Genomic DNA, 16,605 nt, shown 5'->3' with positions numbered 1-16,605 from the left:
CCCCCCAACAGATCCTAGATTTGGAGCAGAAGGGACCTCAGAAATCATCTTAGTCCACACCCTCCGTTTTACAGAAGATAGAGGTTCACAAAGGGGAGGGGACTTGCTGTGTCACATAGGCAGAAGTGGGAAGGCAGAATTGGAAGCCAAGCTCTCTGACTCCAAAGCCAGCACACACCTCACAGGGCACTTTGTGTTGTTCCTCACTATAATATCTGTATATGACATTTGGTCCACATCAAGACTGGGAGTTCCAGGAAGGCAGAAACTGAGTCATATCTAATCTCTCTGTCTCCTCCCAGACAGCCTACGGTAAATCTTCAATAAATGTCTCCTAATGGAATTGATTTTGTCTGCCTTAAGGCTTGGAACCTGGTTAAAATTTAGCTATAGCTAGGTAACCGAAGTGGGATAAAATTTGGGGATGTTGCTATCTATCATTTATAAGTTAGTATGAGCGAGTTGAAAGATTTGTGTTTTTTGCTAGAGGAAAGGTCTTGAGGGGGCAAAAGAACATTGGCTTATTGGGGAAAGGGGAATACAGAGAACTAATGGGGGAAAACAAAGGAAGCAGCTTGATATGGTGGAAGGAGTGGCTAGGTCCTGGGTTCAAGTCCACCCTACTTGTGAGACCTTGGTCAAGTCCCTTTACCTCTTTAGGCCTCTATTTCCCCATCTGTAAAATGGGGTGGGGGGACTGGATTAGATGGTCTCTAAGGTCCCTTAGGGATAGAAAAGTTGAATTTCAGGCCCATCTGTCTTTTGGTAAGGATCTGCTTTCTCCCAACACTCACACTTCCAGAAGGGGACAGCTCCTCCATAACCCCAAGGTCATATCAATGACAAACAAACTGATATGATATATTTAGTCTCCAAAAGCATCTTCCATCCTGGAAATCTCAAATCTAGCTGGGTAAGGGGGGGGGGATCACTAGAGTAAAATTCAGAGGACTCTTGTCTCTAGGTTCTTAGGAAAGTCACTCTCTGGGCCATGGCCTTATCTGTAATATGGGAGGGCTGGGTAAATAATCTCTTTTCTAGCACTAGTGTCCAGAATTAAGACCCTTAAACCCTGAAAGACTATTAGTCATCAAAGAACCACTCAATGATAGCCAATGGACTGATGGAGAAAGGAAAGAGAAGATTCATAATGCCTCTCTTTAAGCATTTAAGAGGCTGTTAGACAGAGCTGAGATTTACTGATGTCTAATGACCAAGTCAGCAATAAGACAGAGTGGCCAAGAAAGCTAATTCAATCTTAGGTTCCAAAACATGCCATCCATGGTGCTGAACATGATGCTTAGTTCTGGGTACCACATTTAGGAGAAACATTGATGAGCAGTAGAGAAGGGTGAAAGATGGTGAAAGGCCTCCTGTTTCATACCATACAAAAGACAGGTTGAAAGAACTGGGGATGTTTAGTCTGGAGAAGACTTGAGGAGCCTCATGTGATAGCTGTTTTCAAATATTTGAAGGGCTGTCCTCTGGAAAAGGAATTAGACTTTTGGTACTTGGTTCTGGAGGGGGGGTACGGGGGGGTAGAGCAAAGAAGAAGGGATGGAAGCTCCAAAGAGGCAAAATTAGGATTTATATAATATAATAATAATCATATATCATATAAAATAATATAATAATAACAATAGCTAGCAATTATGTAATACTTTAAGATTGACAAAGCACTTTACAATTATTTATCTTATTTGACCCTCACAACAACCTTGAGATGTAAATACTACTGTTATCCCCATTTTACTGATGAGAAAATTACAGAGGTAAGGTCATACAGTTGATAAGTATCTGAGGCTGGATTTGACCTCGATTCTGCTTTCTAGTGATCATTAGCATGATCAAGTAGAAAAAGCACAGTATTTGGAGTGAGAAGTGAGCTCAAATCTTGTGTGACCTTGGGCAAGGAATTTAAACCCCTGTGGGTCTCAGTTTCCTCATCTGTAAAACAAGAGGGTCAGTCTAGACGACCTGTGAGATCCCCTTCAGTTTTGAATCCATGATCCCCTGAAAGTCTTTAAGCAGAGACTGGGATGTTGTGAGAAGAATTCCTGCAGAGGCATGAGCTATACTGGCTGGCCTTAAAGGCCCCTTCAGCTCTGCAGCACCATGACTCAGGCATTTTAGAAACACTTCCAATTCTGTATTACATTTCTACCATAATGCCTTCAATACAGGCTACAGGACTCTCCCCACCCCACTCTACTCTCCCTTCACAAAAAAACATCCCCAAAAACCTGGCTTGCATCAAGTTTGAGTGAGCCCTATAATCAAGGTAAATTTTTGCTGTTGACCTTTTTTTTTCTTTCAAAAAAATCTCATTTAAGGAATATAGCCTATATTCAAACCATTCCAGTGCTTTTTGGATAACAATCTGCATCTCTTCCCCCAAGAAGATGCTCAGGACAGTGTCTTAGGATTCAAAGCTAGAAGGATCCTTAGAGATCATCTAAGACCGCTCTGAAATACTTCTTTCTTATTATAACCTCCCTCCTTTCCCTCTGTCTCATTCCTCCTAAATTTGTTCTTTATTCTCACAATGACCTTCAGTCCCCCCTACCCCTCTTTGTTTTCCTAATCCACCACCCTGGCTCTGGCCTCACTTTCCTTGGAAGACAGCTGCAACAAGTTTAACCCCCCTTGAATCTCCGGTCACCTTGTCCTCTGGGCATGCCTAGCGCCACCCCACCCCTGAGGTACCCCTACCATCCGCTTACTCTGCTCCTCCTTGCCTGCGGCTGATCAGTGCTGCAAATGCCACACAACCATGACAACCGCTTCCACCACAAATTTATGCTACCTAATCTTCATCAGGGCCTTCACTGACGCAGACCAGTTCTTTCTCCCCTCTACAGCCTCTACCCCATCTCAACCTTCCACACAACCCCTCTCTCTACTCCTTCTCAGCAAAGGGTCTTCCTGATTTTACTGAAAAAAAAAAAATCAAGGATATTCATTGTAGCCTCTTTCTTTTCCCCTGATCCATAGCTCAAAAGCCTTCCAATTACTCCTCATTCTCTCCTCCTTCCCTCTAGTCTCTGGGCAAGAGGTGGCCCCTCTCTTTGCCATGACCAACCCCTCTCTCTGTGCCCTTGATCCCATCCTGTCCCCTTTGGGAGCCTGTCCTCTGCATTTTTCTCAGATTCAATCTCTCCTTATCCACTGGTACTTTGCCTGCTGCCCACTAACATGCCCAGGTCAGTCATTTAATCATTCTAATTCCTAAATCCAAGCATTTTCACTCAGTCCCCTATGCCTGAACTCTCTCCCTCTTCATCTCTGCCTCTGGGCTTCCTGAGATTCCTTAAGGTCTCAGCTAACATGTCACCTTCTGTAAGAAGTCTTTCCAAGGCATCTTTAATCTTAGTGCCTTTCCTCTGAGACCACCCCAATTTATCCTGTATGTATCTCGGGTGTATATAGTTGTTTGCGTATTATCTCACCTATTCAACTGTGAGCTCATTGAGAGTTGGGTTTTGTTTTTTGTCCCAGTGCTTACCATAGTATCTGATAAACAGTAGCTTAGTAAATGCTAACTGACTGACTCAGCCCTTTGCAATCTGATTCCCAAAGCTACACACACACACACACACACACATTTTATATATACCCAGCTCTAATTTCTCTCCTGAATTCTAATTGCACAGTACCAATTGCCTGCTGCAGGACATCTCTACATGGCTGATTTCTCAGAATCTCGGTTTCCAAAACTGAACTCAACATCTTCTTCCCCCAACCAACCTTTCCTCCAAATTGATTTCTGTTGAGGAGTAACATTGCTGTCCTTTCAGTCACACAGCTTGACTTCCTTATCTCCCCATATCTGTTCAGTCGCCAAGTCTTATGGAGGCAGAATCAACAACATAGCTTGCTTGCATCCACCGCACCCCCCCCCTCCCTTTCCATTTAAATATCCTCACCTTAGTCAAGACCCTCATTACTTCTTGCCTGGACTATGGCAAAAGATTTCTCATTGGTCTCCTGGCATCCAGTCTCTTCCTACTCCAATAACATTTTCCACATGGCTGCCAAATTAATATTTCTAAGACAAAAATCTAACCATATCACATCCCTGCTCAAAAATGTTCTGTGGCTACCTATTGTCTCTACCACAAAACACAAACTCCTTTAATTGGCATTTATAGCTTCCCATAACTTGGTTCCTATGTTTTCAGACTTATTTCATATTACTACCATTTACATATTCTACATTTCAGCCAGGAAAGTCTATTAGCTATTTCAGATAGTGACATTTGGAGCCTGGGTTCAAATCACAGTTCGGCCATTGAATACTTGACATTGGGGAATTCACTTAACCTCCTAGGCCTCGATTGGCGCATCTCTCAAGTGAAGTGTTTGGCCCAGACAGACTCTCAGGTCCCTTCCAGTTATAAATTTATGTTCCCATATACATCAAATTGTAGAATATATGGAAAGTACTTTGTAAACAAAGCTGTATGTGTATATTATATACAAACTATATTATATAATACACATATCATATGTGTGTATATATGTATGTTTATATATGTGTACATATACACACACAATTATCACTATTCCATCTCTCCTGTCTTTCCTCTCTCTCTTACAACAGTCTGTCCCCTATTTTTTGCACTGCATTCATTATCCACCTTCATCTCTTAAAATCCTTAGCTTTCTTCAAGGTCAAGCTCAGGTGCCATTTCTTAGAAATCTCCTGATTTCCCTAATTGTTAGCACTCTCTCCCTCCTCAAATTACCTTATATATTCAGCTGTATTTATGGTATATCTCCCAAATAGAATGAAAACTCCCTGAGGGCAGTCTTTGTATTGAAAGCATTTAGCAGAATGCCTTACCACTTGGCACCATAGTAAGTACTTAATGTTTTTTCCAATATCTAACAGTCCAGTACTCAGCAGGTGTTTAATGTTTGTTGAGATGAACTGTTTACATCATTTTACAGATGAAGAAATGAAGGCCCTGAAAGGCTTTAAGTGACTTTCTAACCTAAGGTCACATCTTGGCAGAGGGGAGGGGCATTTCAAAGCCTGGGTCTCCTGACTTCAAATGCCTTGTTCTTTCAATTACCCTGGAGCTGTTTCCCCACTTCAACCCTCTGTATCACTCCCAGCACCCAGTATAGAGCTCTCAGTCAGTTAAGAGTATTTGTTCAATTGGATTTTGAACAGAAGGTGGAAGAAAATGAGGTTTTAATTAGTCCTTGGAGAGGCAGTATGGTATAGTGGATAGAATGTTGGACCTAGGAGTTAGAAAGACCTAGGTTCAAATTCCACCTCCAACACTTACTGGCTATGTGACCACTAGTAATCTCTTTGGGTCTCAATCTCATCATCCATAAAATGGGGTTAATGCCTGTATTACCTACTTCACAGGGCTGTTTGAAGGCTTAAAGGTTTTTTTTTCCCCTAAAACTGAAGTTCTTCATTTATTCAACAAGCATTGAATATGCACATACCATATATAGAAAATTCACAATTCTCTGTTCTGGGATTCAAAGGGTTGCACTTGAGGACCTAGAGGATCACATGTGGCCTCGAGGCTGCAGGTTCCCCACCTCTAGTAAGCAATGGCCTCAAGAGAGGCCTTTGCTTTGGGAATCACTGCAGGGACCAGAAAGACTGCTGCATCTAGTCCATTGTCTTCACTTAGTAGGTGTTTAATATGTCCTCCCAAATTGAATTGCTGACTTTCCCCTGGGAGGATTAGATGAGAATCTCACCTTGCTCCAAATCAAAGAAACCTGGACTTAACATACTCTTCTTTGTCTGAGAAGGGCTCTGACAGCCAGTCTCCTTAGTTCCCTGTTAGAACATGGCTTCAATAAGCCTAAGTCATCTCCAGCTTACCGGGAAGACCTCCTTCCAGGGGTTAAGTGAGAAGGGTGCGTCTGTGTTTTTGTGCAAGAGAATCACAGAATTGGAGGTCTCAGAGTTGGATGGGATTTCACTGGCCATCTAGTCTAACTCATTCCCCCTAAAGAATCCCCATCACCCTATAAGTGACCATCCACTCCTCTGTCTGAAGATGTTCAAATCAGGGAATCCCATGGCCTCTCAAGGTAGCCCATTCCACTTTTGGACAGCTCCAATTGTTAGGATATTTTTCCTGACATTGAGCCCAAATTGGCTTCTTTGCATCTTTCAGCTCTTGCTCCTGGTTCTGTCCCTTGGATCAAAATAAACAAGTCTATTCCTTATTCTACATGACAGCCCAGAAAATAGTATACTGCCCCCTCATATTTTGGGAGAGGAGTACCCTATACCACCTCCTATATAATATCTAACATTTATAAAGCTGTTACTATGTGCTGGGCACCGTGCTAAGTGCTTCACAATTATCATTTCATTTGACCCTCACAACAATCATGTTAGGCAAGTGCTATTGCTATCCTCATTTTACAGAGGAGGAAACTGAGGCAAAAAAGGCTAAGTGATCTGCTCAGGGTCACATAGCTAGAAAGCATCTGAGGCCAGATTTGAACTCAGGTCATCATGACCCCAGGCCCAGTGTTCTAGTTATTGTGCCTTCACATCTCACTAGGTCAGAGACTTGTACCTGAACCTTCCAGAAATTTTTTTTTTGAAAACTGCATTTCAATATAATTGGTTTCCTTGGCAATCCTATGTATTTTATTTTGTGCACTTAAAAACATGATTCTGAAAAGGGGTCTCTAGGCTTCATCAGACTGCCTGCCCAAGGGGTCCCTGACACAAACAAAGGTTAAGAACCTGTGTTCTAGAGCCACAGAATGCCAGAATTGGAAAAGACCAAACCCTACCCCCCCCTTTTCCAAACAGAGGAGGAAACTGAGGTCCTAAAGGGAGCTACAACATGTATACACATGAATATATACAGAATAGAAGATGGGGAAACAAAGTGGAATTAGAAAAAAACCAGATCAAATTCCCAGGTCAGTTGCTTAATATCTATGTGACCTCGGATAAGTGATTTCACCTGTTTCCTTAGCTGTAAAATGAAGGTGTTCAAATGGATGACCTCAATCTCTAAACCTCTGACTCATGCTTCCTTTAGGTACCACAGAGTCAGAACCCTGGAATATTATACCTGGAAGCACCCACAGAGACCATCTAGTTCAACATTTTTTTACATCTCGTTAGCCTTTGTCAAGGCTATTATCTATTTCAACAAAGAAACTGGGGGGGGGCTCCCAAAATTAGCCAGGCATGGTTAAAAGAGGATTAGATTTAGAGTCAGGAATTCTGGGTTCTACTAACTAGCTGTATATTACCTAAGGGTCTAGTACAGTTTGCCTAAGGTTCAGGCAAACTAACCTCTCTGGGCCTCAGTTTTCTCATCTGTAAAATGAAGGTGCTGGACTATGATTTCTAATGGCACCTCCTAGGTCTAAAATCCTGTATAAAGGAGGAGTCAGGTAAGGATTGTGGGAAATTTTACCAAAGGCCAAAAAAAAGAATAATGGGGGGTGGGGGAGGGGAAGGAGGAATGACGCTTTAAACTTGATTCCTGGTTGGTTGAAGCAGGCTAAACCCCATACCCTGAAGACAGCATCAAATGCAGGCCCTTGGAAAACAGCCCTGCATCATCCCGCATCAAGGCTTGTAGATGGTTCTGTTTTGTTATATAGTTTTAAAACAGGAATAATATGCATACCCCCTCCTTTCCTAGCTCTTCTACTTAGCTTAGCCTAGGAGAATAAATCCTCCTCTTGGAGTCGGGAGACCTTGATCTGACTCCTACTAGCTGCATGACCTTGGACAAGTCACCCATATCTGCAAGGCCTTAGGTTCCTCGTTTGTAAAATGGGGATTCGTTGCTCTGAGGAAAGTGATCGGCAAACCAGAAAGCTCTAAACAGACGAGAAAGCACCCCATCATTAATCTGGGCCCTGGCCATCAGCAGCGCATCAACACGTTTGACAAGCCCTAACCTCCTCATTTGATTAAATGCGATATCTCTCAATATGGAAGGGTTCTCTGTCTCTGTCTCTCTCTCTGTCTCTGTCTCTCTCTCTGTCTCTGTCTCTGTCTCTCTCTGTCTCTGTCTCTCTCTGTCTCTCTCTCTCTCTCTCTCTCTCTCTCTCTCTCTCTCTCTCTGTCTCTCTCTCTCTCTCTCTCTCTCTCTCTCTCTCTCTCTCTCTCTCTCTCTCACACACACACACACACACACACACACACACACACACACATACACACACGAATCAAACACACGCATCCCTCTTTTTTTTTCCTAATCCCTTTCCCAGGGGCCCGCGCCCTGAGTCATGACAATTCCACCTGCTAAGACCAGGATTTCAAAGTTGGGGGGCCGCAGGGTATCTCTCCTCAGAAAAAATGAAGAGGTTGGGTCGCTAATACCATTATGACCTCCACATCCCTCAACACACCCTTTCATCCATACCCACAGGTTCACTGCTTTTCAGATGCTCAGCCCTAAACAACCATCTCCACCTCACTCTGCTAGAGGTAGCGCAAAGGAAATTGAGTCAGAGCACATCAGTTTAAATGCCAGCATTATCTCCTACCTGTGTGATTTTGGGCAAATCCCTTCGCCTCTCTGGACCTCAGTTTCCTCATCTGTCAAATGAGAGGATTGGTGTCTCTGGTCCCTTCCAACAACAAATTCTTCCATTTCCCCCCTCCCTCCGCAACTTACCTCTTCAAACCCTGGAAGGGAAAGGACGCCCACAGCATTATTCTTGTGTGCGCAGCCCGGGGAGGGGGCTGGGGGAGGATGCAGGGGGTGCGGATGGCCGGAGGCCGATGGGTGCAATGCCGGGAATGCACTGCAGTGCATACGCACAGTCTGGCTGGGAGACAGCTGCGTTCTGTGCTGCCGCTGCCGCTGGATTTATGCACAGCGCACTGTACCAGGGACTTCTGCAGCCGGCAGCATAGACCGCAAGATCTGGGAGATGTGCAGAGGGGAGGGAGGGAGGGAGGGAACACAAGAGGGAGGAGGAGATGCTGCGGGAGGGAGGGCGGACGCCGCAGGAGAGGGGAGGAGTTGGTGATGAACTGGGTGGGGGAAGGGGGAAGGGTCGACGTGGCTCAAAGACCCTTCCCAGGCTTGGTCCCCTTTAACTGCAGCCGGCTAGCGTGCGCTGGGGTGGAGAGAGATAGCCGCAGGACTTCCTGGGAGATGGAGTTCTAGAGCTGAGGCTGGTCAGTGGCCTAGGAGGGGATGAGAACTACAAATCCCAGGAAGAACTGCGCCTGATATTGAGCCACCTCCCCCCCCCACCTCCCGCCCCCAGCTGGGCTCAGCTCCCCCACTCCTCCCCCTCCCACTTCCCATTTCTGTGCTCCAGCGCCCGGGAAGGGGAGTCTCCGGAGCGAGGGGGAGAAGGTGGGTGCGGGGGGGATCATGGGCTGGTACTGGGGCTCTGCTGGGAGGGAAGCTCTGGACACCTTTCTCACCTGGCCACCTGGCCCGGGGGTGAAAGGTGGCCCATTAGGACAGGGTGATACAGGGAGCGACCGGGCTGGATTGGAGGATAAGGAGCGTGATCGAAGAGGACAGAATGGAATTGGCGGCGACTGGGCGGGATAGGAGAGGAACCGGGCAACAGAATAACCTGGGAAAAGAGGAAGGAGCCAGGATAGGGCTACGATAATAGCTTTTCTTTCCATAGCTTTTCACGGTTTACAAAGCACTTTTCTGCCTAGGGCCCCGAGAAGTAGGGAGTATAAGTGTAACTCTCCCATTTGAAAGATGCAGAAACTGCGATTCAGCGTGGTGATATGATTGACCCGAGGTCACTCTCAACGAGTTGGTGATCAAGATACCTGACTCTAGTTAATGTCAATGTCGGGGTGGGGGGAGGGATGAAAATGAAAAATTAGGATAATTAATAACAGCTAGCATTTCTAGGTGCTTAGATGCTCGTACAATTTGCTTATAGCTTACTAAGCAATTTATTCATTTTTATACATGAGGAAACTGAGGCTCAAAAAAGTTTAATGATTTGCCCAAGTACTAAGTAGCAAAGCTGGAATTCAGACCCAAGTCTTCTGATTCCGGTGCTCTTTCCAGCATTCAGGCTGTCTCCTACGAGGGCAGGAAAGGGTTAAAAGTATATAGTAAGGTCTAATGGAAACTAAGAAAGTTTTCAGTGTTTTTGTCCCATTAGCTAAAGTAATGGGACAGATCGAATTGAGTGGGTATGGGGTAGCAGAAGCGTGTGAGGCATCTCGGGTTGGAGGACTGGATGTATTATCCAAGAGAGTTGGGATTAATAAAGGAAACAAAGCAAAGACTTACTATATGATAAGTGGAGGAACTTTGAGATGAATGAGAATGAGTGACCTTCCCAGGAGTGAGTGGAGTAGAATGGGAAGCAGAGTAGAAAGTGGGATAATGTTGGTCATTGCCAGGCAGCTATAGTCCCTTCCCTAGTCAGAACCCACCTGGGGTCGTCATTCCTTCTGGGCACACATTTTAGGAAGGCTATTGATAAGCTTCAAGATGATCAGGATGCTGGAGGGTCTTGAAGTAATGCCAGGTAAAGATCCATTAAAGAAACTGCTTTGTACAAACTTTGTATTTATGGATCTCCAACTAGAAGTGATTTTGGAGGCCATTTGTCCAACTCTCTCAGTTTAAGAAACTGAGCTTAAGAAACTAAGAGCCAGTAAGTTAAGTGACTTGCCCATATAGCTAGTAAGTTCCAGGGGCAAGATTTGAACCAAGGTCCTTTGACTCCGAGACTAATACTTTTTATGTAATTTGTGTGTGTGTGTGTGTGTGTGTGTGTGTAAAATACATACATACATACATGTATATTAATTACTTTTCTGTGTATGTTTGCCATAGACTACAAACTCCTCGAGGACAGTAACTTTCATTTTTGTCTTTGTATCCCCAAAACACCTAGCTCAGAGCTTTCTGCCCTATGGTAGACACTTAATAGAAGCTTGTTGATTGAAAAGAAAGGATTTAGAGGAGACAAGAAGGCTCTCTTCCATTATTTGAAGGACTGCCACATCTAAGAGGGAATAGACTTGTTCTTCTTGATCCCAAGGAGGACCTGTGGGCAGAAATGATCCCGTGAAGGGCTGCCCAACAATGGAATGGGCTATGTAGTGCAATAGTGAACCCCTGTCCCAGGAGATGTCAAGCAGAGTCTGGATGGCAGCTTCTCAGGGACGTTGTAGAGTTGGCTCATGCTTTGGAAGCTGGTTTTATTGTATCATTGATAAGGTCCCTCCCATGCTCACTTGGGTTCAAAACCTAGCACCAACACTGTGTTACTGTGGGCAAATCACTTAACCTTTCTGAGCTTCAGCCACCACGATCATGAGGAAACTACATTCGAAAGCTATAAACACGTGAACTCTGAGATTTCTGTTTCTATATAATGCCTTGTATGGACTGGAAAATCTGGCCAGACCAAATGTGTAAAATGCCTCTTGTGCTTGAGCTGGACAATTCATATTCATAATGGCCCTGCTCTTCCCCATCTGCCTTCCTATGCAGACAGAAAGAAAGGTTGGAGCAGCTGCAGGGTTCTAGAATAGTGTGTGTGTGTGTGTGTGTGTGTGTGTGTGTGTGTGAGAGAGAGAGAGAGAGAGAGAGAGAGAGAGAGAGAGAGAGAGATTACAGAGGAATTAAGAGGGGGGTGAATGAAGAGAGTTTCAGAGCATGTCTCTACATAACTTGTAAGACTCCATTCCAGGTAACTGCATACCATAAAAGGATATGATATTATCCTACAAGGTTCCTAGCTTCTCTTAGTCACATCTAGCCACAGGTTTTGGGGGAGGAAGGCAAAGTGGGGTCTTAGTCATTCAGCAAACACTTATTTACTATATGCAAGGTCCTATATTTGATTACAGAGACAGATATAATATTAGTCCTTTTATCAGAGAGCTCACAATTTCCAGAAGAGGAAAAAATATGTATACAAATTATCGTGATAAAGGGAGTGGGAAATCAGTGGAAAGGAGAGAGCCTGATAACATACTGTGGGAAATCCTAGGAGGGAAAGATCCCACCCTGGCCTGGGAGGGCGTGGCTTGTTTGTTGTCAGGATAGGCTTCCTGGTGGACATAACCTCTAAGTTGGGCCTCTAAGGATGGGACTTCAGTGTGAGGAGGGCAATTCTAGGATCAGAGAGCTGGAAGCAACCTTAGTCCAACCACTTCATTTTAAAGAAGGAAAGAGCTGAGGCCAGGAAAGAGAAAGGGACTTGTTTGGTTTCTATAATAAGTATCACAAGTGGGATTTGAACTCAAGTCTTCTGACTCTGAATCCATTGCCTTCATTCCATTCCCCTATACTGTAAGACCTCAGCATGTGCAAAAACAGAGAGGAGAGAGAGCAGGTTTACTAACTTGTCCAGCCTGGGGAATAGGGAGAGATAATACTTAAGAGATGTTCTTTATTAAGGGTCTTGAATACCAGAATAAGGAGTTTATTATGCCTCTTTAGTAGGCAGCAGAAAATGTCGTGTAACACTAAATCTAATATAGATGGAAAACTTTAATTTGTGGGGGAAATTTATAGCTCCAATATTTTATTTTATTTTTGGAGGGGGAAAGTCAGGGCAATTGGGGTTAAGTGACTTGCCCAAGGTCACACAGCTAGTAAGTGTCAAGTGTCTGAGGCCAGATTTGAACTTGAGTCCTCCTGACTCCAGGGTTGGTGCTCTAGCCTAGGTGCTACCTAGCCACCCCCTAGCTTTATTTTAATAATTTAATAGTTCATGAAAATTACCCAGCCTGCTTCTAAAATGGGTATGAAGATTTTATGGCCGACTTCTGACCATATAGGATTAAGTGAGCTACTCTGACCTCAGTTAACCAAATGAGGTCAAATGTTTCTTATACTTGGGGATAGGCAGTATAGTATGGTGCTAAGAGTGTTAGCTTTCAAGTCAGAGGACCAGGATCCAAAGCCCACCGCTACCACTTGGCCAAGTAGTTAAACCTTTCTGGGCCTCAGTTTCCTCATTTGCAAAATGAGCAAGTTGAACTAGGTGACCTCTATGGTTCCTTCTGTCTCTAAAAATATGATCTCATGATCTTCCTTGCCTGCAATAAGGAAATTCCCTTTGCCAAGGCAGCTTGCAGCCCATCCATACCTTAGTAAATAGTCCTTTATGAGTTATCTCGCTAGGAACAACAATAAAATTACCCAGTGGCCGGTCTCTGGCTTGTGACCCTTTCTGCACTTTATTGGCCAGTCCTTTGATGACGGGCACATAGTTTTGTTGTTATGTAGTCATTTTCAGTGTCTAACTCTTCATGACTCCTTTTTTAAGATTTTCTTGGCAAAGATACTGAAGTAGTTGGCCATTTTCTTTCTCCAGCTCATTTTATATATGATGAAACTGAGGCAAACAGAGTTAAGTGACTTGCCCAGGGTTATATAGTAAGTGTCTGAGGCCAGATTTGATCACAGGTCTTCCTGACTCCAGGCCTGTCACTCTATCCATTGTGCCACCTAGCTGTACATAGTTTGACCCAGGCAAAAGTCACTCAGAGCCTTTCCAGTGTGATAAGGCATTTCAGTCTTTGTAATCCAGTAGCATAGCCTTCAAGAATTATGATCCAAGAGGGCAGCTACATGGTGCAGTGAATAGAGCACCAAGCCCTGGAGTCAGGAGGACCTGAGTTGAAATCTAGCCTCAGACACTTAACACTTAATAGCCGTGTGACCTTGGACAAGTCACTTAACCCCAATTGCCCTGCCCTTCCCCTTCTAAAAAAAGCAAAAAAAAAAAAATAAGAATTATGGTCCAAGCCATGATGACGCATTGGACAAAGACTCTTGATAAATCAATGGATTTGGAATCTTATCAATGTTCGTGTTCCCTCCATTGATACATATAGCAACCCTTCTTTATCTGCCAATCTTCTGTCAGTTTTGTCTAAGTCCTCCTGTAAATCCTCCAGAGTGATTCTACTTACCATTCTTGGATCCTTCCTAGATCATTTGAAACAAAAGAACCGGCCAGGTGAATAGAAGCTCCCTCCCTCTGTGGCTACATAACTGGGCCATCTTTTTTCTAGTCATCTGTATCTCTGATGACATACTTCATCCCCATTGCTCCTGAATAATGCAGCTTTTTCTACATATTGCCACCTGCTCGAACCCACTACTTACCTCTCCATTGCCCTTGGGTGAGATTCCACCTCATTTTTTCAGAGATCATAGTATTCCACACAGTGCCTGGCACATAATAGACATTTAATAAATGATTATTAATTAATTATTATAATTATAATTAATATATAAATATAATTTTATTATAATTATTATAATTAATAAATGATTGTTGAATTTTATGGCTCATCGCTGTACAACATCACTGACAGAATATAGGTGTTTTTGTTTTTGTTTTTTTAATGGGCCTTTGAGAGAAGTTTAGAGTCTTTGAAAGAACTATGCCATTCCCCAAAGGCCATCCATCCCAGCATATCTTCCATACCATACTTCATCTCCTTTGATGATCCCTTTATAGCTTTTCAATAGCTATAAGGAATAATTATGAGGTAGGGAACATCATAGATTGAGAGCTAGAAGAGACCTTATCAGCCCCTTTATTTTACAGATGAGGAAACTGAGCCCCAAAGAGGTTTAGAGACTTAGCCTGGGCCATACAACCAGAAGGTATGTGAGGCTAAATTTCAACCTAGGTTTTACTGACTCCAAGTCCAGTATTCTGTCTACTACTCGGTACTTGCCTCACCATGAATTCATTGTCTCATCACTGTGAGTATTGCACGGATACAAATCACTACTCATCCATGCCCCTTTATCCTATGTAACTCTTGTCCATCCCCTTCCAAAAAAATAATCCATCAAGGATCAGCCCAAAGCGCTGGAGACCATCTTTGGTATCTTTGAATAAATAATTAATGGCTACCAGTTCAGATGAGGAAACTGAGCTAAACTGAGGTTAAGTGATTTGTCCAGGGTCACACAACTAGTAAGTGTCTGAGACCAGATTTGAACTCATGCCTTCCTGACTCTAGGCCCAGAGTTCTATCTACTGTGCCACCTATCCCATATATGTGTGTGTTTGTATACTATATAGGTTGTCCATATGTTTTCCTTTATGATTAGCCCTCCTTTTCTTGACACCCAACCTTGATGATGCCTTACTCACCTATTGCCACCTGCTCGAACCCACTGCTTACCTCTCCATTGCCCTTTCATGCAAGTCACCATCGGTATCACATCCTAGCATGCTACTTACAAACACCAAGTTCCATTGCCCTTTTGGGTTATCTGCAATTTTGATGCTTTACAGATTGTGGTATTTCATGATTTGCAGTCATATGCATCATGTTAGAATATTGGTACTGAAAAAGTGGACATTGGTATTTGAAGAATAGAGAGGCAGGAGTGACCATCTAAAGTACTATGCAGTGTCCCAGATGCAATCTAAGTAATTCTCGTCTTCCATTTTGGGCCCAAGTCGTTGTCTTACTGCTCTACCTGTCCAAAATCTGTGTACAGATAGATACTGCCTGTCCATCCAACAGCGTGTCATAATCTGAGCCCTCTTCATTGACTGACTTTCCCTCTGTGTATTGCAAGGCTGATCATTTTTTGAGGTGTTATGGACTGAGCTGAGTAGATCCTAGAGTATTATTGAGTTTGGTGCAATGACAGCAAATCTCATTATGTGAAGGAAATCTGTTTTCTATTCTGCAGAGGACATCCTCCATAACACTACCCAATACTTTTGTTGAGTGGCCATCTCCCTGTTTTATTGCTTGACTGATACTTAGAATCAGATAGTTAAATTGGTATTGATCTTCTTTGTGACTACCTCTTTCTTTCTTTCTTTCTTTTTTTGCTTTTTGGAGGGGGCAATGCAGGGCAATTGGGATTAAGTGACTTGTCCAAAGGCACATGGCTAGCAAGTGTGTCTGAGGCCGAATTTGAACTCAGGTCCTCCTAACTCCAAGGCCAGTGCTCTATTCACTGTGCCACCTAGCCGCCCCAATGACTGCCTCTTTCAAAGAATCATGATCATGACATCATCCCAGAAATCTTTGGGAATTTTAAAGGTTTTAATGAGAGAAAACTGTACTAAGACTTTTGGGCCACATTGTATATAGGGAAGCTATTCTGGTCTGCTGAACCAAATGCTTCCTTGTACTATAGTAAACACAGTGGGCTCTTGTATTCTCTATACCTCTCTGGCAGGAGGGTGACTGGAGATGTAATCTTCTATGGAAAACCATCTGTGCATGCCTGTTCTATGTTTTCACAACTATATGTGTTATAGGCCATTCTTTATATGGAAAAAAGTAGGGACATGGCTCAGTGATTGCTTAAGCTTTCTCATTTACTTGAAAGGGTCTATTATACAGACTGTAATAAATAATCTATAATCTTTTCCATTTTTTAAAATCTTCCCTTTCAGATACCTTGAAAATTGATCCTTGAGTGCCTTTAAATTTTGTTACCCCCAGACAAATTTAGCGTGTGTTTTATTGGTTAAGTCTAGCCTCTCTTCTAGGGGCAGCTAGATGGTGCAGTAGGTGGATAGAGTGCTGGACCTGGAGTCAGGAAGACTCATCTTCCCAAGTTCAAATCTGGCCTTAGACACTTACTAGCTATGTGACACTTAACCCTGTTTGCCTCAGCTCCTCAT

The 16,605-nt window shown here is 43.5% G+C and overlaps 2 protein-coding genes across 3 annotated transcripts in view; one reads left to right on the top strand and one right to left on the bottom strand.

The window, feature by feature from the left end:
• The window catches only part of USP35 (ubiquitin specific peptidase 35), a 54,521-nt gene extending 53,700 nt beyond the window's left edge, over positions 1–821 (bottom strand). Inside the window, 1 exon segment of the mRNA XM_069070775.1 lies at positions 795–821. Coding sequence (XP_068926876.1) covers positions 795–821 — 27 coding nt within the window.
• Positions 822–9,248: 8,427 nt separating this feature from the next.
• Positions 9,249–16,605, top strand: part of KCTD21 (potassium channel tetramerization domain containing 21) — a 32,620-nt gene continuing 25,263 nt past the window's right edge. Inside the window, exon 1 of one of the 2 annotated variants that reach the window (XM_069070936.1) lies at positions 9,249–9,338. The gene's annotated coding sequence lies outside the window, so the exon portion shown is untranslated. The remainder of the gene's footprint in view (positions 9,339–16,605) is intronic. The other variant, XM_069070938.1, reaches the window with a different exon arrangement.

This window comes from Petaurus breviceps, unplaced genomic scaffold (genome assembly GCF_028583685.1).
Source record: "Petaurus breviceps papuanus isolate PSGF00001 unplaced genomic scaffold, PetGlider_PUasm1.0 90823, whole genome shotgun sequence".
NCBI classification, from domain to species: Eukaryota; Metazoa; Chordata; class Mammalia; order Diprotodontia; family Petauridae; genus Petaurus; species Petaurus breviceps.
The sequence above is the reverse complement of the archived record's forward strand: the minus strand, read 5'-3'. Positions and strand labels throughout refer to the sequence as shown.